At 42.6% G+C, this 26,401-nt stretch overlaps 1 protein-coding gene across 1 annotated transcript in view; it reads left to right on the plus strand.

Annotated features, from left to right (window-relative positions):
- Positions 1 to 545: 545 nt before the first annotated feature.
- NINJ2 (ninjurin 2) overlaps positions 546 to 26,401 on the plus strand; it is a 174,498-nt gene continuing 148,642 nt past the window's right edge. Inside the window, exon 1 of the mRNA XM_030215398.1 lies at positions 546 to 698. Within this exon, the coding sequence (XP_030071258.1) occupies positions 663 to 698 (36 nt within the window). The 5' untranslated portion in view covers positions 546 to 662. The remainder of the gene's footprint in view (positions 699 to 26,401) is intronic.

The following is a 26,401-nucleotide window of genomic DNA, read 5'->3' on the forward strand; positions in this document are numbered from 1 at the left end:
TACCCTGAAGGCTCCTATACTGGTGTGTTTTTTGAGGAGTCACTATACTGGCTAGTATGTTCTCAAAAGGTTCCTTGACTTGAATATTTGTACCAAGTTCCTGAATCCTATATTCTTACATCTCTGAGATTGCCTGGCTTGTGTGTGCTCAGACTTTCTTAGATGGAATTCTCTTACAGGACTCCCAGTGTTTGAAAGGTTCCTTGGTTGGTATATGTTCATTATATTCTTTTTATTGCAAATTTTGAGGAAAACAAGACAACAGAGAAATATGACCAACATCTTTCAGTGTGACATGGTTGGTATATTTTTAAACGGGTTTTGCTCATCTTGCCCTTTCACAAAGTTTAGTTCAGGCCATAGAAATAGTAGATGGCTGATAACAACAGGAACTGTGTCACTGTCAAATTATATGTTTTGGAGAGATGTTTTGTCCCATTGGCAGACAGTCCTAAATAAAATAAAGAATTTGCATGCTACCTCTAGTCATGGTTGGGACTGCATCCCACTCTAAATCCATGAATAGCATGTCTGTTTCTGCAGCTGTGCTCCCACCCAGTTAAAACACTGGAGTGCCTTAAACTTCACAGCTGGGGAGGCTGGTGCTGCTGCAGCTCCTGCAGACTGTTAGAAAACCGGAGCTAGAAGAAGCTTGGAGCAGAATGATGGGATCAGCAAGGGATACCATTGATCTCCAAGTGAGTATGCTTTGGAAAGGAACGCAGTGGTGCATTCGAAAAGATTGCTCCAGATGCATCTATTCCTGTTCCTTTTTTCATATTTTAAATCTCTGTTGAATTTTCTCCTCTTGTTCAGTAGAGGAGAGGAGTAAATTCCAGCATGTTTACATTTCAAACACTGATTGGGCTAATCCCTTTCTTATAAAAGGGAGAGGATGAAAGAGGCAAAGGATTTGCCTTAACGGGCCTTGAAATTGATTTCGCTGCCTTGATAAAATAAAATACTCTAATCTTTAACCAGAGGTCCTTGCTCTGGGGTTAAACAGCTTTGGTTAAGCACAACAAGAAAGCTTAAGAAACATATTTACGAAAAACGTCATTGCAGCTTGGCAAAAATCCTTTGTAAATGAGGCTGGGAGGATCAGATTTACTAGGAATTTTGTCATAGATACAACATGCAACTAACTTGGCAAATCTGCCTGTAAGTCTTTACACTCTTTGTGTGCTCTGCAGAAAATGTTCATCTTCTGCTCAAGAAAGGAGGAAAAATCTAAGATCAGTAAGACATTAACACAGATTTTGTTTATGGAATTAAATTTAGAGGTAGAAATAGATGTCTGTGTTTTTTTTTTAAATATTTGTCATATCATGAGATCCATGTGGGTTACAATGTTTAAATAAAACAAATCTTCATTTGAAGGTACAGTATGTAAGATTCTGTGTTTGTTAGGCATGCAAATAGATTGTCACTATTCCCCAGAGTGACTGATTATTGGATAGTAACATCAGTATAGTTTCCCTGCTTGGTTTGGGGGGGTGGTAAGGCACAAGGTACATGGAGGCCATATTTCTATTATATGATTGTTCTATTGTGTTGTTTAATGTGTATATTTCTGATACTGTATCATATTAAGGATCCTCTGTATTTTTTTTTTTTACTGGAACAATTTTATCCTGTTGTATTATGTAATTTTCTAGTAACTTTGTTAGCCACATTGTGCCCACATAAGCTGGGAAAATGTGGGATACAAGTGAACCAAATAAATATTACTCCCATTTCTAGGATTCAGTTTCCATTTCCAAGTTTACCTCTTACATTGTGTGTTTGATCATTTTACTGTTTTTATGCTGTTAACAAAATTATAAGTTTTATATATGTTTTATATCTGCTGTAAACCATCTTGGGTGTATCTCTTCATAAAAGTGATTAATTAATCCCAATAAATAGAAGAATTGCCAAGTTATCCAGCTCTAAGAGGGAGATTTTAGACCAGTCCTGGCTTTCTGACAAGCCTATAATGATGTATTATGGCACCTGTAGCATGGATTTCACTGGGTAGTATCATAGACTATAAATTCCATACTGTTTTGGGGTGTAAGTTCAAAACCAGGATTGGCCAAAAAGTCTCCTTCCTGGAACTGGGTAACATGGTAACAGTGGCGTTCCTATGGGGGCTGACACCCGGGGCGGATTGCCGATGCGCCCCGCCCCCCCGAGGAAGGACACCCCCTCGGGTGCACGCCGCTGGGGGGGGGTGCCTCGCGCCGGTCAGCGTCATTCGTTTCCATGCTCCCTCTGCCCCGGAACAGGAACAGGGAGCATGGAAATGAAGGAAGCTGACCGGCGCGCGGCACCCCCCAGCGGCGTGCACCTGGGGCAGACCGCCCCCACCGCCCCCCCTTGGTATGCCACTGCATGGTAACATAGCAAGTGACAGCAGATAAGGACCTGAATGGTCCATCCAGTCTGCATAACTGTCACACTCATTATCAATTCATGATTGAATCAACAATGAATATGTTGTAAAATGTTTGACCATGGTCTTTCTTTGCCATAGAAGTCCACCTGGCCCTGTCCTTACATTCCAGCTACTGGAGTTGCTTTCAAAGCCCACTCCAGCCTATCTGTCTTGTCATTTGTGGGACACAGACTGTAAAAGTCTGCCCTGCACTGTCCTCAGGTTGCAGTCACTGAAGTAGCTCTCGAAGTCCTTTCCAGCCCATCGTAAACCGGTTGCCATATACGGGACACAGACCGTACAAGTCTGCTTGGTACTGGCCCTAGTTCATCACAGCAGGAGTCGCCATCTAATCGCCACTCGACACATCCACACACATGCAGCTATTTAAACTCTGTGTTCATTCCACACCATTTTGAATTCAGTCTCCATTTTTGTGTCTACTACATCACTTGGGAGGGCACTCTAGGCTTCGACAACCCTCTTTGTGAAAAACAATTTCCTGACATTACTCCTAAGTCTACCACCCCAAAACCTCTAGTTTTATCTTTTCCCCTTCTCTGGAAAAGATTTGTTTCTATATTAATACCTTTCAAGTATTTAAACATCTGTATCATATCTCCCCTGCCTCTTTTTTCCTCTAGGGTGTACATATTCAGGTCTTCCAATCTCTTCTCATATGTCTTTCAGTGCAAAAATGTGCCATTTCTATATTGGTGGGGGAGAGGAGCCAACTGAGCACCAGCACCTGAAGCATTTGGAGAGGCACCATCTACCATGCACCCCCCCCCCCCCCCCCACAAACCATGCCTATAGATAATCATGGGTGTAGTTTGACCGTTTCATTTGGGGGGGGGGCAAAGGGTGTGGCCTGGTACATTAGCATATTCATTTGCACACATACATCTCATAAATATTCATTATGGTTATTTAAAATACAACACACACACGCATTAGACTAACATAGACAGACCCTCACATGATACAAAATAGGGGCCCAAAAAAACTAAAATAGCGATTCCTTCAAGAAAGCCAGACTCTTTAAGCGGTACAAATACTGGTAAAAGAGAAAAAATGTATTTTTCCTGCACTCTACAAAATACAAAAATAGAAAAAAATGTACATTTCACAAAGCAGGCACATCTTTGTCCTTAAAAAGCATTAACTAAAAATGTTTTCTTTTCTACCTTTGTAGTCCAAGCATTTTATTTTTCTAATTGGGTTGGCTCCAGTCTCTTTTCCACTTTCCATGTGTCAGCCATCTAAATTCTTTTCCAGGTTGGTTTTTCCATTTCTTCTTTCTCGTCTTCTTCCTTTCCTTCTCTACATATCTTTCATTCAATGCTTTTTTCACACTTTTCTTTCATCTTATAGTCCTTATACTCCGTTTCACTTCTCATCTACCTCATTCCCTTCTGCCATACCCCTTCCCCAGTATCCCAATCCCTTTCAATGTTTCTCATCCTCTCTCCAGTCTTCCAGGTCATTAACATTATGTCTCAACCTTTCCTCACATCATCCCCTTTTCTTCTCCTATTCTCCCTCATTCCATGTCCTCATTCATTATCCCAGCCCATCAATATACCCCCACATATCTAAAATTGCCAAGTATTCACTAGCCCCTCAAATTCCCACTCCATCTCTCTGATCCATAATTTCTTGCTCTGTTCCTCTTCCTCTCCCCTCCATTCACACCTCCTAGCCCCATCCTTCTGCTCTGTTCCCCTCCTGTCTTGTCTACAAGGAGGGTGAGCCCTTAGGTCTCGCAAGGCCCAAAAGGACCTCAAAGGACAGCCGCGCAACCCCAAGTCTTCACCCGCGGCGACCGCCGTTCACCAAGGGTTGAGCCCCCAGCTGCAGGCGGTCAACGGGACTTCAGGAACTGCGGGGTTACCGGACTGGCTAGGGCTGGAACCGGGAGAGAGGCGGGCAGATGGAAAGAAGAGTCCAAAGACTGGCAGCAGATCAGGACCGGCAGCAAAAGCGTAGTCGGGGTCAGGCAAGAGGTCAAGGCCGGCAGCTAGTAGAGAAGACAAAGTCAGGCTGGAGGTCGAGGCAGGCAGCTAGGCAGAGAAACCAGGAAACAGTCCAAATTCCAAAATCCGCAAAACCAGGAAGACAACCAAACACAGGAACCACAGAGATAGGCTTCGGGAACAGAACCTGAAGCAAAGTGCTAGCTCAGTTCCCTTCTTTAAATACAGTACCACATCAGCCGCCCCGCCCCCATAGGAGTAGCCCACCAATCCGGCCCTGGGTATCGGCAGAGCCCCTCTGATTGGCTCTGTCCGATTTCCCAGGCGGGACCACCAACTTGGCCTCCCAATCCGGTGCCTCAGAGGCGGAGCTCCAGGCCCTCCTGCCCAGGAGGGAGGAAGACGCCGACCCTCGCGTTCTGGCGCTGCCTCCTTCGGCAGCATGAACATCGCCTCCACAACCGGCGACCGAGAGACCGGCGGCCGCAGTCGCCGGCCTCCAGTCCCGGCCGGAACCGCCACCACTGCGGCGGAGCCCGACTCCACGCTGAGGCCTTCGGGGCTCTACCCCTCGCTGCGGAGGATGCTGGCTCCCGCCCCCCGCGGCGGAAGAGCAGGTAGGGGCGCGGGACGCGACACCTCCCCTCTACCCATACCCACCAGTCCCATCCATCTCCTGCTTCTCCCCCCCCCCCCACATCCTACCCTCATCCATCTCCAGTGTTCCCCTACCCCTCTCCTCCCTCCTCCCAGTACGATCCAATGTCGCTCTCCCGTCCTCTTCTCCTCTCCCCTACCCCTCCTCCGGTCTGCAGTCTTCAAGGTGTCTGGATCGGTTCAGGGCCGCTGGCAGCATTAGCAAGGTAAGCATGCTGCCTTCAGCATGCCCAGAAGCTTTCTCTCTGTAGCAACTTCCGTTACCGAGTAGGTGGGATGCTACAGAGAGAAGGCTTCCAGGGCAGGCTGAAGGCAGCATGCTTACCTTGCTAATGCTGCCAGCGGCCCTGAACTGGTCTAGACACCTTGAAGACTGCAGACCGGAGGAGGGGTAGGGGAGAGGAGAAGAGGAGAGGATGGGAGAGGGAGCGCTATTAGGTTCTGGGCAGGGAAGGGAGTGGAAGGAGAGAGGGAGACAACGCACCACTCAGGTCAGGATTTGGCAAGCCATTGGGGGGGGGGGTGCACTGCTCCCTCGCCCCTCCCGAACTACGCCCATGTATATAATAATGTTCTTTGCATGAGAAAATCCTAACAAACAGCTGAAACGACTACATAGGAAAATAGCCTAAGGCAAAAGCGTGTATATGCCTAGTGGCAGTGGTAGCAACTGGGGGTGGGCATTCAGACAGATGCAGAAGGAAAGAGACAGGTAATTGAGAGGTATGAGATAGCACAGATGCAGAGCAGAGAGATAAAAGAGGGGAATGTGCTAGAACAGAGGAGGTTACAATCTTCAGCCTGTTTATGTGCCTGCGGTGGTGTGTACCTACATGTGATTCATCGATTTATTTATTTTGCATGTTTATATACTGTTGATCCAAAAGTTATTTTACACTCAGTGGTGTACAGTATTAAACATGCATAAAATTAGTTTGTATACACAACAAACCACATACCCACTTTAGTGCTAAAAACATATTTCAAATAGCCATCAATACAACATAAAAGGCAAAATACATGGACATATATTAAACACTGCCAACCTCATCCCATAATCACCAGTCTCCAATCTATAATTCATCTATAATCCTCAGCCCACAAATTGTACATGCCCGATGTCTTCTCCCAACTTCACTGCTGCTACAACTGTGAATGCTATTTTTAAAAATTGGACCCCCATATTCTTCCCAGATCCTACTTTTACCCAGTTCTCTACCTTCTAAATTTATAAGAATTTAGAGGTGAAGAGCAGCACTTTAAAAGCCCATGATTAGCAGATGCACTTAATAAAGGACTGCTGTGCTCCCACCTTATCACGATGCATGAAGGTCAGAGAGTGTAACAATATCAATGTATGTTTAAATAATTTTAATTGATTTCAAGAAGTTAACCAAGAACACAGGTAAAACTAAGTAGAAATTAACAATAGAGTTTAAGTACCATCTTCCCTTTCTCCCTTCTCCAACCTACCTTCCCACTTCCCCCTTTCCCCCATCCCATCCCAGTTGCTCATATAGAGATACTTTAACAGTACAGTTTTCAAAGGAATACTAAGGAGTACAATCAGATATCAACAAATTAAATGAAGTTCAAAATTCTACCATGCACCACTGTCCTTAAAATAATCCAAAAAGTTTCCCAAATCTGACACAGTCGAACACCCCTTGAGGAATCCATATCCGAAATATCAGTTGTAGCATTTGTATACAATATAATGCCATTGTAGGATGATCAGCTGTAATCTACACCAGTAAAATATTTTTTGAGGCATCAGTACAGCTCTCTTTAGAAATGACTGTAGTCCCCTCGGAACAAAGCGAGCTATACGATACTGATCTAACAACACTTTAGGTAGTATTTCAACCTTACGCTGCCTCTGGAGACAAAGGTTAGAAAATTTGCGCAAAATTGCAACACCAGGGGGCAGAAGCAGAACATATGGCCCAAAGTGGCCTTATCTTCTTGCATTTTGGGCAACAACCTTGAGGCTGCAACAAGGGGCCCTTTTACTAAGCTGCAGCAAAAAGTGACCTGTTGCAGTACAAGTGCCTCTTTTGTGCGTGCGCCAGGCCTGGAAAAAAGGACCTTTTTAAAGTGACTGGAAAATGGATTGCGGCAAAATAAAAACCAGTGCGTGTCCATTTTTGGCCTGAGACCTTACTACCACCCATTGACTTAGCGGTAAGATCTCAAATGCTACCCGGGTGATAGGCATAGAGCACGCTCACACTGTCATCTACTGCCGGGTAAGCACCACGCAGTAGAATATAGAAAATATTTTCTACTGTCCTGCTTATAATCGAATGAGAAAAACGCCCAAGTTCCGACCTAAATCGGGAGATGGACGTTTATCTCACAAAAACGAATAAAGCGGTATAATCGAAAGCCGATTTTTGGACGTTTTCAACTGCAATCCGTCGCGGATGCGGACAAAGTTGATGGGGGCGTGTCAGAGGTGTGGCGAAGGCGGAACTGGGGTGTGGTTATCTGCCGAACATAGATGGGCGCATTTCACTGATAATGGGAAAAAAGTATGCGTTTTTAGCTAGAATTTAGGACACTTTTCCTGGACCCTGTTTTTTCACGAATAAGGCCCGAAAAAGTGCCCTAAATGACCAGATGACCACTGGAGCGAATCGGGGATGACCTCCCCTGACTCCCCCAGTGGTCACTAACCCCCTCCCACCACAAAAAATGAAGTTTCTCAACTTTTTATTTTCACCCTCAAATGTCATACCCAGCTCCCTGACAGCAGTATGCAGGTCACTGGAGCAGTTGTTAGGGGGTGCAGTGGACTTCAGGCAGGTGGACCCAGGCCCATCCCCCCTACCTGTTACAATTGTGCTGCTTAATGCTTATTAGTCGTCCAACCCCCCCAAACCCACTGTACCCACATGTAGGTGCCCCCCTTCACCCCTTAGGGCTATAGTAATGGTGTAGACTTGTGGGCAGTGGGTTTTGAGCGGATTTGGGGGGCTCAACACACAAGGGAAGGGTGCTATGCACCTGGGAGCTCTTTTACCTTTTTGTTTGGTTTTGTAAAAGTGCCCCCTAGGGTGCCCGGTTGATGTCCTGGCATGTGAGGGGGACCAGTGCACTACGAATCCTGGCCCCTCCCACGAACAAATGCCTTGGATTTATTCGTTTTTGAGCTGGGCGCTTTCATTTTCCATTATCGCTGAAAAACAAAAACGCCCAGCTCACACATTGTTGAATAAAACATTGGCGTCTATTTTTTCCCAAAATACGGTTCGGTCCGCCCCTTCACGGACCCGTTCTTGGAGATAAACGCCCATGGAGATAGGCGTTTTCGTTCAATTATGCCCTTCTGTGTCTTTTTGTAAAAGGGCTCCTAAAGTTTAAATGCTCGGTGTGGTGAAACATAAAGCTGTAATAGAAACTTATATTGTAAATCCCACAAAGTAACATTATCTGTAAGTTTTCTGCCACCAAGCAAGCACACATGAGTCTGATCTGCTGATATGTCCTTGTGCAGTTCCTTAGTCCATAGTCCACTTCATCTGTCTCCTCACACAGGGTCACATGATGAAAGCGAAGTGGCAAGTGTTGTTGAGAACCAAAAGTGTAGGCAGTAGTTAAAGTTTCATGTATTTCATCAGTTAAGTACTAGAGGTGGACAACGATTAAGAATTTTAATCATAATTAATCATGCAATTAAACATTTAATTGCATGATTAATTGTGTTTAATCATAGAATGCATTTTGGGCACATGCTTTTCAATATTTTAACGTTCACCTGAACAAATGCTCAGCATGGCAAATTATCCTGCACAAGCTTTTCAAATTTTTTTCAACACTTAACATTTATCTGGCTTTTTAAAGGGTCTCCGGCAACAATTCCCACATGCTACTTGCAACTAACGCAGATGCCTTTCCTCTGCTATGTTATGTCAAGGTGAAATAGGATAGGCAGGGGAGAGAAAGCAATGGTGAACAACAGGGAGATGTATTTTCAAAGCACTTGTAAATGCAACAGGGCCAATATTCAGTGCTGCAGCAAGCAGAAAAGTTAATTAGTAGATAGTGAACAAAATCCAGTTAATGTTAACCAAATAAAGATATTTGGTTAACTTTAGGACATTCTTCCAGCAGGGCCGGCCCAACCATTAGGCAAGACTAGATGGTTGCTACAGGGCAGCTGAGGGGGAGGGGGGGTGCAAAATTCCCCAAGGCCTGGCCTCTAAGGGGGGGGGGGGGGGGGTCTGCCTGGTGCCAGCTTGGCTGATTGGTCTCCTGATCCTGTGTGCTGCAGTGCTGGGTTATCACGTTATTGTATTAACTCTTCTCTGCCAGCCACAGGTCCTTCTTCCTGCCTCATCCTGCCTTCTGTGTGAAGTACTTCCTGTTTCTACAAACACAGGAGGGGACCTGACAGGAAGAAGGACCTGTGCGGCAGGGCTGCTGAAAAACACAGCCAGGCCTGGAGCAGGACTGGACCTCCGCACCCTCCCCCCACGTGGTCTGCTGCTGCATTGCACCCCTGTTCCATCACACTTGGGCCACCACCCCCACACCTTTCTGTGTGCTCCCTTGCTCTATCCTCTCCTGCGCTGTTCCTGTCCGTGCCAGGAGTCGGGACGCGGATGATTGTATTAACGCAATATTGCATTAATGCAATCATCAGGGTCCTGGGCTGCAGGAGCAGAAGAGGATAGACTCGGAAGCAGGCAGGAAGAAGTTTGCTGGCTACGGGCCTGACCCCGACCCTCCCTTGGAGGCCAGACCTGGGGAATTTTGCGGCAGAGCAGAATTAATGCGGTCCCAGCATACTGGAGCTGGAGACAAGGTAGGTGGGCGGGGGCCCATGCGAGGTGGGGGCATGTGTGGGGGGGCCTGGCTTTGTCTCTCGGTGGCCCTGGTTCCATAGGGTAGTAGCTTCTAGGGCACAGCAAAAAGCAGCTGAGGTGAAAACAAACTAGTAAGGGGCTAATGCTCAAAAGTTGTCATTAATAACTGCAGCTGAACTTACCGAACGAGAAATAGCGATCAATGCTCAAAGGAAATCGCATGCAATTGAAGTGTATGAAAAGTCTATGTGCAGTTTGGTAGGAAAAGAGTTCGGTAGGAAAAGAATGGTCTCGCAGAGGGGGGCAAATGAGTGCAACAGATGTGCAACATTACAGAGGAAAAAAGCAGAAATATACAGAACAAGACAAAATAAAAACTGAACCTGACTTGAAAAAAGGCTACAACTGCGCTGTGGACCCTGCTGTAAAGATGTGCAACATAAGTGGCAATTGTGATTTTATATCAGCCTCTTTGCTGTTCACATCAGCTGTCTTAGCTTTTGTGCCAGTGTACTGGGATTCTTTAGTCCACGTGGAGGACGGAACCTCCTTGCAGTCTGCACTGGTATTCCATAGGCTTTTGTTTTTTATTTGTTTTTCAACTTTTTTTTCTGTACATGCACATGAAAAGGACAGATAGTATTAAACATGCAGACCACTGAGAAGCTGCCCTTTCACATGCAAAGCCACTTTGGACCTGCTGGAAACTTTTGAACATTACAGGTAGGCGCTCCCTTCTGTGCGTTGTGCAGAATGCTCGTTTTAATACTAATGAGCGTGTTTTGATACATTTCAGTGCTGTCCCAAGTGCTATCTGAGCGGTGCAGTTGTGTAGGGGCACAATTGCACTGGGTCTGCTCCCACCCTTCCCAGCTTGCAAACTGCTCCTGCTCTCGGGCCCAGATGATAAAAAGCAAACACGGGTGCTAGAGGCCATTTGCACCAGACTAGCGCCTGCATTTGCTTGTGCCCCAGGATCAGAGCCGGCGAGCATGTGTAACAACGTTCTTGCCAGCACTGAATACTAATAGCATGCAAATGCATGTTAAACAGGGACATTTGTATTCCTCCCCAATGCTCAGCGGGCAGCGTGCCAAACAAGGGAGCTGCTACCGCTGTAAACCCTATGCGATCTCGTGTTTACAAAACATTGGGGAGGAATGGGGAGCCCTGTCCGGCACGCATCTGCATGCTAGCAGAGGCCCCTCCACTTTTTGAAATCTTACACCTATTTTTTTTTTTAATTTTGCACAATACAGGGGGCCACATGTCACTTTCTTCTCATTGTATGGTGCTAAAGAAAATGAAATCTACTGTAGATTTTCATTTTCTTTAGCATCAAACATAGAGGATTGCTTTTAAAGAGAGCGATTTTATTAGCGTCGTGATGCAGGCAGTGTTCCTGCAGAAACACGGACCCATATTGGGGTCTTTCTTTTGGTGGTTTGGAATAAACTCTTTGTTCTCTTCACAAGTTGGATCTTTGTGTCATTCCTCTTCTTCTTTGGCGCTTAGCCTACTTTTCGGTGCCGTTTACTGACTCTCACCCTTTCTGTGTAAAGCATGATTTATGCATGGAAGATAGTTCTTATAAAATTGCATAAGATCTAATGTCTAATTTTCTGTAATAAATATATAGGCATACTTGGGCTTATAGTTTGGTTGGAACAGAGGTGAAATTGCAATGTATGCACAGATTTTATGAAATATACATGTACAAACATAGATTACACACACAGACTTACACCTGCCTCATAACAGATGTAAATTTGTATGAGAGAATTTAAAGGTTTGGACAAGTTCCTGGAGGAAAAGTTCATAATCTGCTATTGAGATAGACATGAGGAAGCCATTGCTTTCCTTGGGATTGGTAGCATTGAATGTTGCTACTATTTGGGGTTCTGCCAGATACTTGTGATCTTGATTGGCCACTGTTGGAAGCAGGATATTGGGCTAGATGGACCATTGGTCTGACCCAATATGGCTATTCTTATGTTCTTAATTTGTATACTATTAGGGAGTATTGTAAGAACCTATTTTATAAAGGCAAAGAGGCACTTACGTTGCCTGTGTAAAATAGGCACATTTTTGAGAATTTTTATAGGGGTTCCCTGTTATCAAATTGCCCCCTTTTATGGCACCTGAGTTTTGAAAGGTCCCCATTGTTGTTCATATATGCTGACATTTGTTTATGTACAGGAGAAATGTTTATTAATGCTACTGATGAACCTGAAATCAGGCACAGACAAACAAACAGATCTTGAAGGAGCAAAATGTAATGTGCGGTAACTGCAGAACCTGTGCAATAAATGCAGTGGGAGGGACCAGAATCTTCCCTGCATTCACCACACAAGGTAGATGCTTACCACACTGCATGGCACCTGATTACATACAGGTGCAGATTGCATGGGAGCAACTGCAATACTTGCCCCTGTGTGTAATGTGGTGCAGGGCCAGCTGCAAAGGTTCTGTTGTGGCAGTGCTCTCCCTCCCCTTCTGCATCCCTCTCTCCCTCTGATCTCCCAGTCACACAGGCAAATCCCCACCCCAAGAGCACACGATCCTGGCACTGCCCAGTTCAATATAGTAGGCTCCCGCATCCCCAATAGCATTCCTCTCTGTAGCCCTTGAATAAATCTCCATATCCCCCTGCATCCCCCAAGTAAATCTGCATGTCCCCTGCACACCTTTGATAACATCACAAGTCCATCCCTGCAATTATACCCCAACCACAGACACACATACCTCACCCCTTTCCATACAACCCCACCCTCTTCCAGCAAAACTTGCCCACCCGAGCCATACCCTCCTCCTACCAACCCAACCCCCCTTGGTCTTACTCAGGGAGGGGGGAGTCAGCATTGGTGTGTGTGTGTGGGGGGGGGAGGTGGCAGTGATCCCCTTTGCTGCTGTCTGAGTTAGTACTGTCATGCAAAATGGTGCTGATCACTGCTAGCAGCAATTTTGTGGTACTAGTGCTGCAGTTCCTCCTTCCGTATAAGGAGATTTACTCCTTATATGGAAGTATGACACAGTTGGCCACACCTTCTCCTGCCCCTGTCCCATCCAGACCCAGCCCACTTCCACGTTAGACAGCTAACATGGCATTTTTACCACAAAGACCTCTGTTTTAACACAGTTAACAGTAGTGTGAGTCTGTGCTAGTGTCTACTATACTGATAAATGCCACATTAGCTGTTTAACAACTTAGTAAAAGGGTCCTTAAGTGGTTTACAGTATAAATCACAATCAACACAATATGCAATAGAATTATATAATTTATAAAAAAAAAAAAGACAAACAGAAGCAAAAACATAAATAAAACAGAGATTAACAAAAATACCAAAGGAAATAAGATAGACATGAGAAGATAGTGGCTACAAGTAAAGAAGGAAGAAAATAAAGCAAAGAAAATGAAAATGAAAATGCATCCATCTACTGACTAGGTTGTCAAAACAAAACAAAACAAAATAGTAGATATGGGGGATGGGACAGGAAAGGACAGGACTGTCACTGCAGAGCACAGAATGTTCAACTTAGTACAAGCTGAACTTGTCATTTTCACACCAGGTCCTCCATACCTGTGATAAAAACCCAGGGAACATTGAGTTAGCACATCTTAAGGAATGACAATTTATTTTCAGTCTACACTAATTGGTTTACCACACTCTTAACAATACTGTGGTATTTCTCCCCTTCCTGTGAGTACTGCTGTCCTACCAGTGCTCAGTTAAATGCAGTGGTTCTCTGTTGGAAAAGTGCAGGAGAAAAATGTATTTCTTCTTAATTAATGCACAGCAGGTCTGGTTCCTTAGGAGTCTTCTGTTTGTAGAGCATCCACATTTATAGGGTTTTTAAAAGATTGACATTTGAAGGAGAAAAACATGAGCGATACCTGAATGACTCACTGAGATTTATCAGAGCCAGAGGAAAATGTCAGCACTGGTCAATTGTTAGAGCACATATGAGGTGTGTTTTATTTGGATATGGAGATTTATTTATTTGCTGCATTTGTATCCCACATTTTCCCACCTATTTGCAGGCTCAATGTGGCTTACATTATGTCGCAAAGGCGGACATCATTAACAGAATACAAAATATTGTTGCAAATAAGGTACAAAGAAAAACAGGTAAATTAGAAGTAATAAGTAAGTAATTCGGAATATGTGAGTGGGGGTAGAATTAATGGAAGAAGCTTCATAGGACTTTAACAGGGACAATAATAAATGACCATTTATTAATAACATGTGGGATTTGCTGAAGCCAGTTTGCCACTTTAGGCTTCAAATGTTTTCAGAATATTTTTTAGTAGTATTATGGATTCCAGTCTGTAAATGGCACTCGGAGTTGGGCGCACTAAAAATCAATTGTTTCTATACTGAGTCAAAGAATCATTCACATATGAAGGTATATTCGGACCATCAGAGGCAGTACTCTACTACGTATACAGTGAAGCAGTAGTAATTTCCACCTTTTTTCATCGGTCCATTAAAAAAAAAAAAGAAATCTACTTGAAAGCACTTCATAAATTCCTGAAATTGTTACTACTGCACCACTGTTTAAGTAGCGGAGTACCACCTCTGCTGGTCATAAGGTACCTTCATTTCTGAATGTTTCTTTGATTCAGTATAGCAGCAATTGATTTTTAGTGTATGTTTTAGTATTATTCTATTGCTATTTGAAAATATATATTAAATTGTGGGTATTTTTTGACTTCTCAGAGTTGGGTGTCATTTATAGAATAGCATTTAGCACCGGGATCTATGCCCAATTTGGAGTGTGAGAATTTACACCAACTGAAACCTGGTGTAAATTCTCACACTTAAATTAGGATTGGATACCCAAAATTCTATAACAGTGCGTGTAAATTCCAGGGATTCTCTTGATTTGCCCATGCCCCTCCCATGGCCATCCCCCTTTTCAGATCTGTGAATCCTGGCACCTAAAGATCTATATGCAAATTTTAATTAATGTCAATTAGTGCCCAATTATCTGTGCTAATTGGCTCATTTATCAATTAAACTGCATATGCAAATTGGTATGCGCCAAATTTTCCTGCATAATTTTGAGTGCCTTATATAGAATTAGGGTGTAAATATTTGGTCAATATGGTTTGTTCAGTGTTATAAAAACAACTTTTTTTTAATTGTTATATTAGTAATTGTACCCTGAATGTTTATTTTGACTACAAATTTCCAATAAGGTAGGGCGATTGCTATATTAGTCCACTTGAATATTTAAAAATAAAGGTCAGTATTGCAGATAAATCTTTTTTTATTGGACTAACTTGCCCCCCTGTTTACTAAGCTACGTGGCAATGCCGACACAGCCCATTGGAAGTGAATGAGCTGTGTTAGCATTAGCGCATGGCAGCCACTAGCATGGCTAAACGAGGGGTTTATTTTTTGCCCCACATTTTCCTCCTGATCCTTTGGAGTTCCAGCTCAATGGGAACCAGCCTCTTTTGAGCTAAAGCACCATAAGCCTTCATTCACAACTTTCCAAGTATGTTGCTTCTTGTTAATTGTAAATTTTATGTCAAGCTGTACCTGCTGTACACTGTCTTAGAGGGTGAATTTCTTCATAACGGTGGTTAATAAATAAATAGAAAAAAAACGAGAAATATTTTCTCTTTGTTTTTGGAACTGGTTACAGCTCCTTCTCTCTTCCTCTTACTTCTGGTACTCATTGAGTTTTGATGTAGATGGCCAGAGAGATGCCCTGACCTTTTTTCCCTCCTTAATACAATATTTCTACCCTAGCTTCTCTGGGATCATCTTTACCTTTCACTCATTACATGCCTACATGCCTAACTTCTCTGCACTACCTCTTATCTCACAGGCCCTTAGCACTGGTACTTGCACCACTCCTGACTTCCAATCCTGCTTCTCGTATGGATAGTGGAGTTAGCAGTGGCATCATTCTCCTTATTTCTCTCAGAGATGGGATCTTCCCTGATGACCTCTTAGTTCTCCTTGAAGGCACATTGTGCCTGAGATTTATCTGTGGCTCAGGCTTACACCCCTTCTCTCCACTGCTGCATCTGTGAAACAAGCCCCACTCTTGGCTTTTCCCCTCTCCTCCACTGTTCTTTGGTTTCTGTATTAAGACAGCCAAAGTCCTTAAGGGCCCCTAGTTGGGAGAACCAACTACCCTTCCACCTACCCCAGGCACACCTTGCACAGTTCCTATACTTAGCTCAACTTTTTAAGGAATATAAACTATGACTATACCATTCCTTTATTACTTTGAGTGGCATTATTCTGGAGCAGGGATCTAGAATGCTTCTCCTGTTACTGCATAGGAAGGCACATTGTGGTATCCTGCTATGTCTAAATTGATTTCTTCAATTGGTTAGAAGACCCAAGTATTAGGTAGTACAGGCCCTAGGTGTCTGTATTTGGAGAATATCAAAGACTAACATCATCCTTGTTGTTTATGAGCGGTAGTGGATGTTATGCTGGTGTGGCATTATTTATTTGGATTTTGCACACACCTTTTCCAGTAGTAGTTCAAGGTGAGTTACATTCAGGTACACTGGGTATTTCTTTGTCCCTGGAGGGCTCACAATCTAAGTTTGTGCCTGAGGCAATGGAGAGTTAAGTGACTTGCCCAAGATCACAAGGAGCAGAATATGAATTTTTAAGGAATAGTAATAATAGAAAACATTGTATGATAGAAAATCTTCCTATGTGATTTAAAGAGAAAAACATAAAAATGTGAACTGAGTGTAGTGAGAGAGACACGAGAGGCAGGAAAAAGACTATGGAGAAGAGGGTCTAGGCATGCCACCAGTTTTTTGCAGAAAGAGGCAGTACGTCAGCAAAGCTGCACCAGGGGCATCAACAATGTCTAGCTCAGAGAAAAATATAACCAGTGGACAAATATCCATTTTCACAGTCCCTTGAAGCTAGTACTTCATTTTTCTTTTTCAAGGAGGTCTGTATTGTGTACAGGTGGGAAATGGGCTCAATTCACAGTGGGAGTCTCTGTGAACTTAATTCTGCCCCACTGTATCAGCTTTGTTTGATAGAGGTCACTTCCATACACTAAAAGGGTATTTCTCAAAAAGTCAGGTGTAGGGATGATGTGCGCTAAGCCATTATAGAATTCTTGCTTAGTGCACATCATCCCTACACTCCAACCCTTCCTAAAGTTAGTGAAAGAGCCTACCAGTACCATCCCCTAGTCATCTGTGTGAGCAGCTGGTTGGAGCACATTTGGTGCCAGTCTGTATTATGACACTGGCACTCTTCCCTGCCAAAAAGCTACAGTATAAGAAAATAAAACTCATTGCATCAGGCTCTGCATTGCTTTAGTGGTCTCAAAACAAAGACTTTGACAGCAAGTCTCTTGGATTCAGAATAGACTGTGATTATGGGCTGTGAGAGACAGTATCTTTCTCTTAGTGTCAGGAGAGTTCTAGACCCTCACACATTCCCTTTGGATAGTCATTTCAGACAATTCAATACAATTCAATTAATTATACTGGGATCAAATTATCAAACAGGCTTTCAATCATCAGAAAATAAAGAACACACTGTGGTATTGGCCTCTAATATTGGAAACAGAATTAATGGCTTAGTAAACAATATCAGCAGATAGATGTACTAATCTACTGTGGGTGGCTGCCTTGCATTGGAGAGGGCACAAAATCCTCATTTGGGTTTAATAATTACTAGTTTGTTTACTGTGTTCTGCAAAATATTGCACTTAATGCAATGTATTTCAATGGTATTATATTTCTCCTATGGATAGTGGAGCTAGCAGTGGCATCATTCTCCTTATATATCTCAAAATAGCCCTCAAAATGCTTGTGAAGAGTGTACAGAGCAGGAGCATAGCCAGACACCCAATTTTGGGTGGGCCTGGGCCCAAGATGGGTGGGCAGAAGAACCCCCCCGCCTCATCCCACAGATGATGTGGTCTCTCCTCTCACCTGCATGCCATACATATGGTCTCTCAAATATCCTCCCTCTCCTGCATACCTTTTAAATAGCAGATTTTCACCGGCAACAGGCAGCACCTAATACACACAGCTGATGTTGGCTCCATACCCTTCCCTCTGATGCAACTTCCTGTTTCCACCTAGGCAAGAATACAACAGAGCGAAGGGTATGAGGCCGGTGTGAGCAGTATGCATCAGTCACTGCTCACTACAGGCGAAGATCTGCTATTTACAAGGTATGCAGGAGGGACAGTTGTTGGGAGTTTTCGGCTGGTGGGGCTTGGGGATCCCTGCCAGCCACATTATAGCTATGCTGGTACTGGCTGGGCCTGAGCCCAAAGTGGGTGGGCCTGGGCCCACCCAAGCCCACCCTTGGCTACGCCACTGGTACAGAGCACTGCCCCTCACCTCAGATAGCCTGAGCCACTTTAAAACTACTAGTCCTGCCCAGGGAGAATGTGAGATGGGAGGGGTGGAGTCAGAGCCAGGAAGTATAAAAGGCAGGGCTAGAGTGGGATTAAGGAGGCCCAGAGAAATAAGAACTCTTTAATCTTTATTTAGAAAAATCTTAACTCATAGTCATTAACATTTCCTACTTACACCCATACTCTGTCATTCTCTCTCATCCACACTTAACATTTACACACCATTTACTACAACCATTTACTACCTAATACAATTAAGATCTGACTGTTACTAAACAAGGACTAGTGATTCACAATGGGCTTACACCACCGTTGATTACTTGTCCTAGTACATGGATCTTTTTCTCAATGAACATCTAGTCCAAGTCTATATCATCGCTTCCATTCCTTTATAACTTCACCAATCTTCACCAATCTTCAAGGATTTTGTTGTATACTTATCGTGGCTGTTGATCATCTAAATATATAAATCTTTTCCACCATAAAAAAATCTAATCCGTATCTGTCAACACTCCCGTTCTTGTGGGAGTTTAACACAGATATTGTCTCTTAAAGTTGGTGAAGTTGAATGTGCTTTAAATTATCAGCTTTTAATAGATGATTGTCTCCACACGTAACTGGATTCAACCCTGCCAGGTTAGTAATACAGTCTGCAACTACTAAAAAATGCTCTGCCTTATGGCTTTATCTCATAACAGTGTGGATGAGAGAGAATGATAGAGTATGGGTGTAAGCAGGAAATGTTAATGACTATGAGTTAAGATTTTTCTAAATAAAGATTAAAGAGTTTTTTGGCATGTTCAACGGTTGTTGTTATAAGTATGTTCTAAAATGGATGAGACATGGACATCCATATACCATGCATAAACTTAGGAAACAGAAGAAGAGCTACCAAAAGAGGAAACAAAAAACAAAAGGATAAGAAAAAGGGGGTGGGGGTGGGGACAACCAACCTATTGCCAACACAGGGACAAATGTTTATTAAAATATACAGTAAATGTATGACTCAACACAGTCCTGTGTTTCGGCATTAAAGGCGCCTGCTTCAGGAATCACACCATGCTGCAAACAAACATTATAGAAAGATAACATAAACATTTGGGGGCCCTTTTACAAGTACCTGTACTCTGAAACCTATGCCATTTTAGCCATTGAATGGAGGACACTTTTCAGTCCAGAAAATTTATGGATGTAACTATTTAATTACCAAGGCAAATTCCTTTCAAAATTGTATCATATTGCCTCCTGTCTGTCTATGTTCTTTCAGAGCCACCAAAGAATAGCAAATATTTTTCATTTGAAAGCAACACAGCACTTAAATGTTTCTAAATCTATACCCTACCATCTGAAGAATTCTCACTCTTTGGGATGGTCCAATCTTGGCATCTCTACTGTTCTACCATCCTATATTGTAAAAGATGCTTAAAATCTACTATGGAGCTTTCTGGGCCAGCAGACACGCACAGGCCCTACACTGGTTTATGTTTTGCACAACTTAATTAGTAGTAGGAAACATATGCAGAAGGAGGAAAAGCCATTGCAGGGCCTGTAAGCATGTGCCAGCTTACAAGTCCCAGGCTGATTTCTCTTGCTGTTCCTTGAAGAACTCTGTAGCCTAGGAGCAACACCAGTGTAGAGGCAATGGGGTGTGGTGATTAAAAAGGGAAGGACCCAAGTAATGTTACTACAGGAAGTAAGTCCCCCTAGGTCACATGCACTATGCATGTGATGCATGTAATTGAAGGGGATCTCACGTATGCACAAAACCCCCTGTACTCATTCTTTCAGGAGGCCAGAGGCAGAGGGTTAGATTGTAAGCTCTGTCGAGCAGGGACTGTCTCTTCATGTTCAAGTGTACAGTGCTGCGTACATTTAGTAGCTCTATAGAAATGATAAGTAGTAGTAGTGTGGCTAAAGAATTGGCATAGAAGCAGCAGAATGCAAGAAGGAGTTCTGAGGGCTTACTGCAGGGTTCACCATGCTCCAAGGCCAAAGAACTGGAATGGGAGTGGCAGAATGCACAAGAGAGTCTAGAGCCATGGTGCTGAAGGTAGGCTGTGGCATTCCCTAGGCTCTGCTCACCAAGACATAGAAAGTAGGCCTGGACACGCAGTAAGAAACCGGTAATGAAAATGAGGTGTGGAGAGTGATGGCTGTGAAGTAGGAAGTGACTGTGGTCAGAACAATATGTTTGTTAGGGGCTTGGGGGATGGTTGAATTCAGTGAGAGAGGCATTTGCTGTGGTAATGATAGTTGATTAAATGCAGAGGAGAAGTCTGTCGGAGGGTATCAGGGACATTAGAGGTCAAGGGAGGTTTGCTATAGGGGGATTTGAGAAGTTTTCTGTTTTTGGTTCTGTTTTTTTTGTACTTAATATTTGGGGTCAAGGGGGAAGCTGGAAGTTGTACATTTATTAATTTTTATATTAAGGGGGTCTTTTACAAAGGTGTGCTAGCGTTTTTTGCGTGTGCTAAGCTCTGAATATATGGGCGTCTCTAGTGTTTAGTGTATGCATATTTAATGCACATGTTAAAAATGCTAGCACGTCTCTGTAAAAGGACCCTAAAAGAATTTACAACCCTCTTGATCTACAGTTCTCAGCGGGGTACAATATACACACACGATAGAAAAATAAAAACAAAACCAAAGACAAAACACACAATAAGTTAAATAACAGATGTTAAATCTAAATCATCATCAAACTTCTACATACTATCTGCCAGGCCAGTGTATCTGGAGCAATGCACTATTTCATGCACCATCAAAAAAAAAAAATTCTTCAACTGTTTCTTAAAGTCTCTAAGGGGCCCTTTTGCTAAGTTGCAATAAAAGTGGCCTGCGTTATGACTAGCATGTGGGCTTCTCGCATGCTGAGGCCACTTTCGGAAAAAAAAAACATCCAAATGTAAAACGTCCAAAATCAAGCCATTGGGATGTAGGAGGAGCCATAAGTTTTAGTAGACTGGTCCCCCTGACATCCCAGGACAGCAATAGGTCACCCTAGGGGGCACTGCAGTGGACTTCATAAAATGCTCCCAGGTGCATATCTGACCATTGCTCCCTTACCCTGTGTGCTGAGCCCCCCAAAACCCACTACCCCCAAATGTACACCACTACCATAGCCCTTACGGTTGATGGGGGCACCTATATGTGGGTACAGTGGGTTTCTGGTGAGTTTTGGAGGCCTCACAGTTTCCTCCACAAGTGAACAGGTAGTGGGGGTATGGGCCTGGGTCCACCTGTCTGAAGTGCACTGCACCTACTACTAAACTACTCCAGGGACCTGCATGCTGCTGTCATGGACCTGAGTATGACATCTGAGGCTGACATAGAGGCTGGCAAGTAATGTTCTTCAACACACCTTTTGGGGGTGGTAGGGGAGGTTATTGAGCACTGGGGGAGTAAGGGGAGGTCATCCCTGACTCCCTCCAGTGGTCATCTGGTCATTTGGGGCACCTTTTTGTGCCTTATTTGTAATAAAAACAGGTCTAGCTCAAAACGTCTAAGTTTTAGTCCTGGACGTTTTTGCTTTGAAAGACGTCCAAGTCTTAGGAATGCCCAAGTCCCACCTTGAACACGCCCCTGGCACGCCCCCTTGAGATTTGGATGTCCTTCTGATGGACTTCAGAGAAAGACGTCCAAAAAGAGGTTTCGATAATACTGATTTGGACGTTTCAGTGAGATAAAAATTCAAATGCTGACTTATGTCACTTTTTGGACATCTATCTCTTTCGAAAATGAGCCCACAAGTCTCTTGCACAGGGCTTTTTTTGAGGGGGTACTTGGGGGGTACTGAGTACCGGCACCTTTTCCATTGTCAGCTAAAATTGACCCATAGTCCCGAAGTTTTAATGAAAGAGCTCAGGCTCTACACACAAATTCTGCCTTTAAATTCTGTGACTGGTTGTAGGGGGCCCAGCTATTGTGGGATGGGCTCCTCAGTGATCACCCCACCCCTGCAGGGTGGTTTGGCATTTGAATACCGGCACCTTTTTCACTAGAATAAAATGCACTGCTGTTGCATAACAGCACATCATATTGTCCTTTGGCCATTGTTACCAGAGGCTGATCCAAACAGAGTAAATATTTGTGTAAGATTGAGTGACTGTGAATTGATAAAGAACACTCAGGTAAAGGATAGTTGGGTGAGAGACCATGTCTGGTTTAGTCTATTTGAAGAGTAACTCCAAGGTAAAATACAGAGGTAGTCAATTATCCTGCTTCTAGAGGAGTGACTCCATGGTACTGATTAATAGCTAACCAATAAATGCCCACAATATAATATATATCTTTCAACAGCAAGAACTACTACGTAAGCTCATATAAAAGATCTATTGCTGTATTAATAAATCAAAACAACTTTTATACAATGAAAGTTGTTTTGATGTATTAATACAGCGATAGATCTTTTGTACTGATTAATAACTAACCATTTTGTGCTCTGCTCTAAAAAATGAATTCACCCAGATTAATGCATTTTAATGAAGGGTTTGTAATCTTCATCCATGTTCCAAAACCTTCTTTGCAATAATTTTTCTAAGCTGCTATAGCCCTCCCTTCTAATACTACATATGACATAAAGGTATATTGAGGAGCTGCTGAACCATTATGTTCCTTGAAGCACAGATGCCAACATTTTTAAATGACTGAGGATAACAAACACAATGCAAATTACCTCTTTGAAGAAGCTTGCTCAATACTGGAGGTGTCAACACCCACTGGCACTCACAGAGTTCGCTTCTATGCCTTGGAGTTCTTTTACCAGGTAGAAATCTTATTTCAGGATGCTGAAGGCTATGGATGCACTCCTGTGGCTGTGGTATAAAGACAACTCAAAGATCAGACTGTGCTGTTCCAAAATGAAAAGAGTTCTGAATAGTTTGTTCACAAAAGGCATTTTCTTTGACTGGTATTCATAAATTTAAACAGTCATCTAAACAATTCACAACATCCAGAAGCCTCCCTTGACCTTAGATACCCTGTCAAATTACTCCAAAGAACAATCCTTCATTCTCTGTTGGACTCTACTTTGTACTTGATTTCTCTTTGTAACTGTCCCACATCCTTTAGAATGAGCAGAGTTGGATGCCCTGGACAGAATGATCACTTCTTCAGTCATTCTGTTTTCTGCTTCCTTTCAGTGATAGTTAATACCACTGGAGAAGTTCCAGCTGCACTCTTCTCTGAGTCATAGAGCTTCCATGACTGTAGACATGATGGATTCTCCTTGCGCTCTTATGCCTTGTTCTCTAAGCAGTTCATATAACACTAGAAAGAGTAATTTGCAGTAGAGCAAAGAGTTTACCTTATTCCTTCTCTTTGGGAACCCTTTTCAGATTTCTTCCTGAAGCCCCTCATAGACGATTCCAAGTACTCTCTCCTTGAGACCCCAGATGCTCTGACATTGAGGCCTGTATCCACTTACAAAGAGAAACCAGAACCTTCTGAACTACTTTTATTACTCCTTCAAAACTCAAGCACTATTTTAGTGGGATGTGTTTGTATTATACCATACTCCTCCTCTCACCTCTGTCATATGTGCCCTCTGAAGGAGACATATGTTTAAGGACCTGGGGGATTATCCTGTTGACAGCGAATCTTAGTTGTTCCAATAATTTTCTTGTGCCTTCATTTTGCTATTCCTTCAAGATCTGTAATCATTTCTCAAGACTTTTTTTTCTAAATCTTTTTGGCACTAACTGCGTAAAACATGTTTTGATGTCTTTTGTTAATGCATTTTTTTTCTGTCTCTCCCAATGTAAAGGACAAATTTAGATGCCTTGCTTAAAGGTCACCATCACAGCATATAGAAGGCAGGATTTCAACTTGGATCTCCAAGTCTACATTTCTGGGTTGTAGCTAGTACATCATAGATGAGCAACTTTTTGAGTCAAATTTTCCTAAAAAGGCAGCATCAGTCATAATGATGTTACTGTCCCATTCTTAAACCTGCTTTCTCATTATATACCTATTTGCTTAAATACCTGCACCTTGAGCAATTTCAAACCTTGAGGTTTGCCTGTGCTTTGCATGATTAACACAGTTGGCCCATGAGCTTGAGGTTGTATGTGTTGCCAGCATTCAGGTGAGACTGGTATGCTGGGCCAGGAGGGCTAGGAGCAGTTGCCCAACTCATACTACATCAGTATTTTGGAAATAGCTTGTTAGAGGGAAATTCTCTTTTTTAAAAAAAATTATTTATTTATTACATATTTTCAACAAGTAATAATACTTATTCAGGCAATACAGGCTTATACAATTTCCATCCAATTCAGACCATAAATAAATTAAAAGAAAAACTATTAATGCCTTCTTTAGACCACAAAATTGGAGAGAGGAGTGACAAATTCGGAAGAGAATTTAAGGAATAAAGCATAATTCCAAGTAAGGTTCACTCAAATATAATAGTTGTACAGTATGTAATGCAAAATATAACACAACCGTTAACTTGTATACAAAACACTTTCTATGTTTATTAAATATTTTCTCTATATTTAAATGCTCTTTACATAGTCATAAATAGAACATTAACACAATCATTCCCTCTCATTCACACATCACATTGTATAAAAAATCGCATAGCTTAACATATATGGAGTGCTATAGCCTTTTCCTCGCTAAATAGATCTGCTTTTAAATGTCAAATGCCTTCTATATCACGGAGTCTACCCTCCAGTGGGGAGCATGCAGGGGAGAATATTCTCCCAGATGATAATTGATCATAAATGTCCAACAAATTCCTTGATAGTAGAACTTCCAAAAATGGTTCAATTCATAGGTTCTTACGGGGGCGTCATCAGTTTGTATAATTGAATATGGATGAATTCAACGAGATACACCCTTCAAACTGTAAGTGAGGTAGCTGCACACGTCTATATTATTCACAATCAAATCCAGGAATCATCTCTTCTGTACTTTGTATAAAGTCTTTTCAACAAATCGCTACAGGACCCAATATGTATATAGCATAACACATATAAGCCTAACCTTAATCTAAACTCAATGTTACTTGAAACTGGAATCAGGCTGACCCAACTTTTTTTGATTAACAAAAACTCTTAATTGTTCAGGTTGGAGAAAGATGTATTTGAGCCCAAGATATTTATTACACATTTACAACTATCAATAACGTGACTGCCACTCACTTAATGACGCTATTTAAACCACTTTATTTATAAACTGCATATATTTATTCTCAAGTACTAATAACTGGTATACATGTATCATCCTATACTCGTATTTCATTCATTCATTCATTCTCACACACTCTTAGAGTATAGTATCTCTATTACATATTACCTGGGTTAGAACAGAGAACTTGGCTATACAAAATAACCCTGTAATAAATACTTTACAAATACATGAACATTGATTTAGTAAAGGACACCACGGTCGCCTGCTTATATATGGCCTCGTTTGAAGAAAAGTTTATTGATAGAAGTCCATTTAGATCGTCCGTGATCTCCTGGTGGAGGTACATAGACGATGTGCTGGTGATTTGGAAAGGCAGTCAGTAAGAGTTGCAAGATTTTTTAGAATATCTGAATCAGGCAGATAGGAATATTGAGTTTTCATGTCAAGGTAAAGGGACAGAGGTGGATTTTTTGGATATTCATATTAGCTATGCAGCAGGAAGGTTTGAAACAAGGGGTTATAGAAAACACACAGATCGGAATACGCTGCTGCATTATGAGAGTCATCATCCCAGAGCGCTGAAAAATAATATACCTGTGGGGCAATTCCTCAGAATCCGTAGGTTATGCTCTAACAAACAAGTGTTCATAGATCAAGCCATTGACATGCAGGAACGATTTCTACATAGGGGTTATCCCAGAAAAATAGTCAGGAGAGCATTCAAAAGAGCTTATAATGCTCAAAGAGAATGGCTGTTAGAGGCTGATAGTACAGCGCATGATAATCAAAATAATATAACATGCATTTTACCAAATGAACCAGGTATTTTTCAAATTAAAAATATCAACAAATATTGGCCAATGTTAGGGATAATACCCGGGTTCGAGGACAAACCCAGATTTGCGTTTTCACGTGGTCGTAATGTAGGAGAACGTTTAAAACATGTGACACAATAGATGGTCAGGAGAGGGGTCACTTTAAATGTAAGGGCTGTGTATATTGTGTGCATGTGTGGGAAACTACATGGGTAC

This window comes from Microcaecilia unicolor, chromosome 9 (genome assembly GCF_901765095.1).
Source record: "Microcaecilia unicolor chromosome 9, aMicUni1.1, whole genome shotgun sequence".
NCBI classification, from domain to species: domain Eukaryota; kingdom Metazoa; phylum Chordata; class Amphibia; order Gymnophiona; family Siphonopidae; genus Microcaecilia; species Microcaecilia unicolor.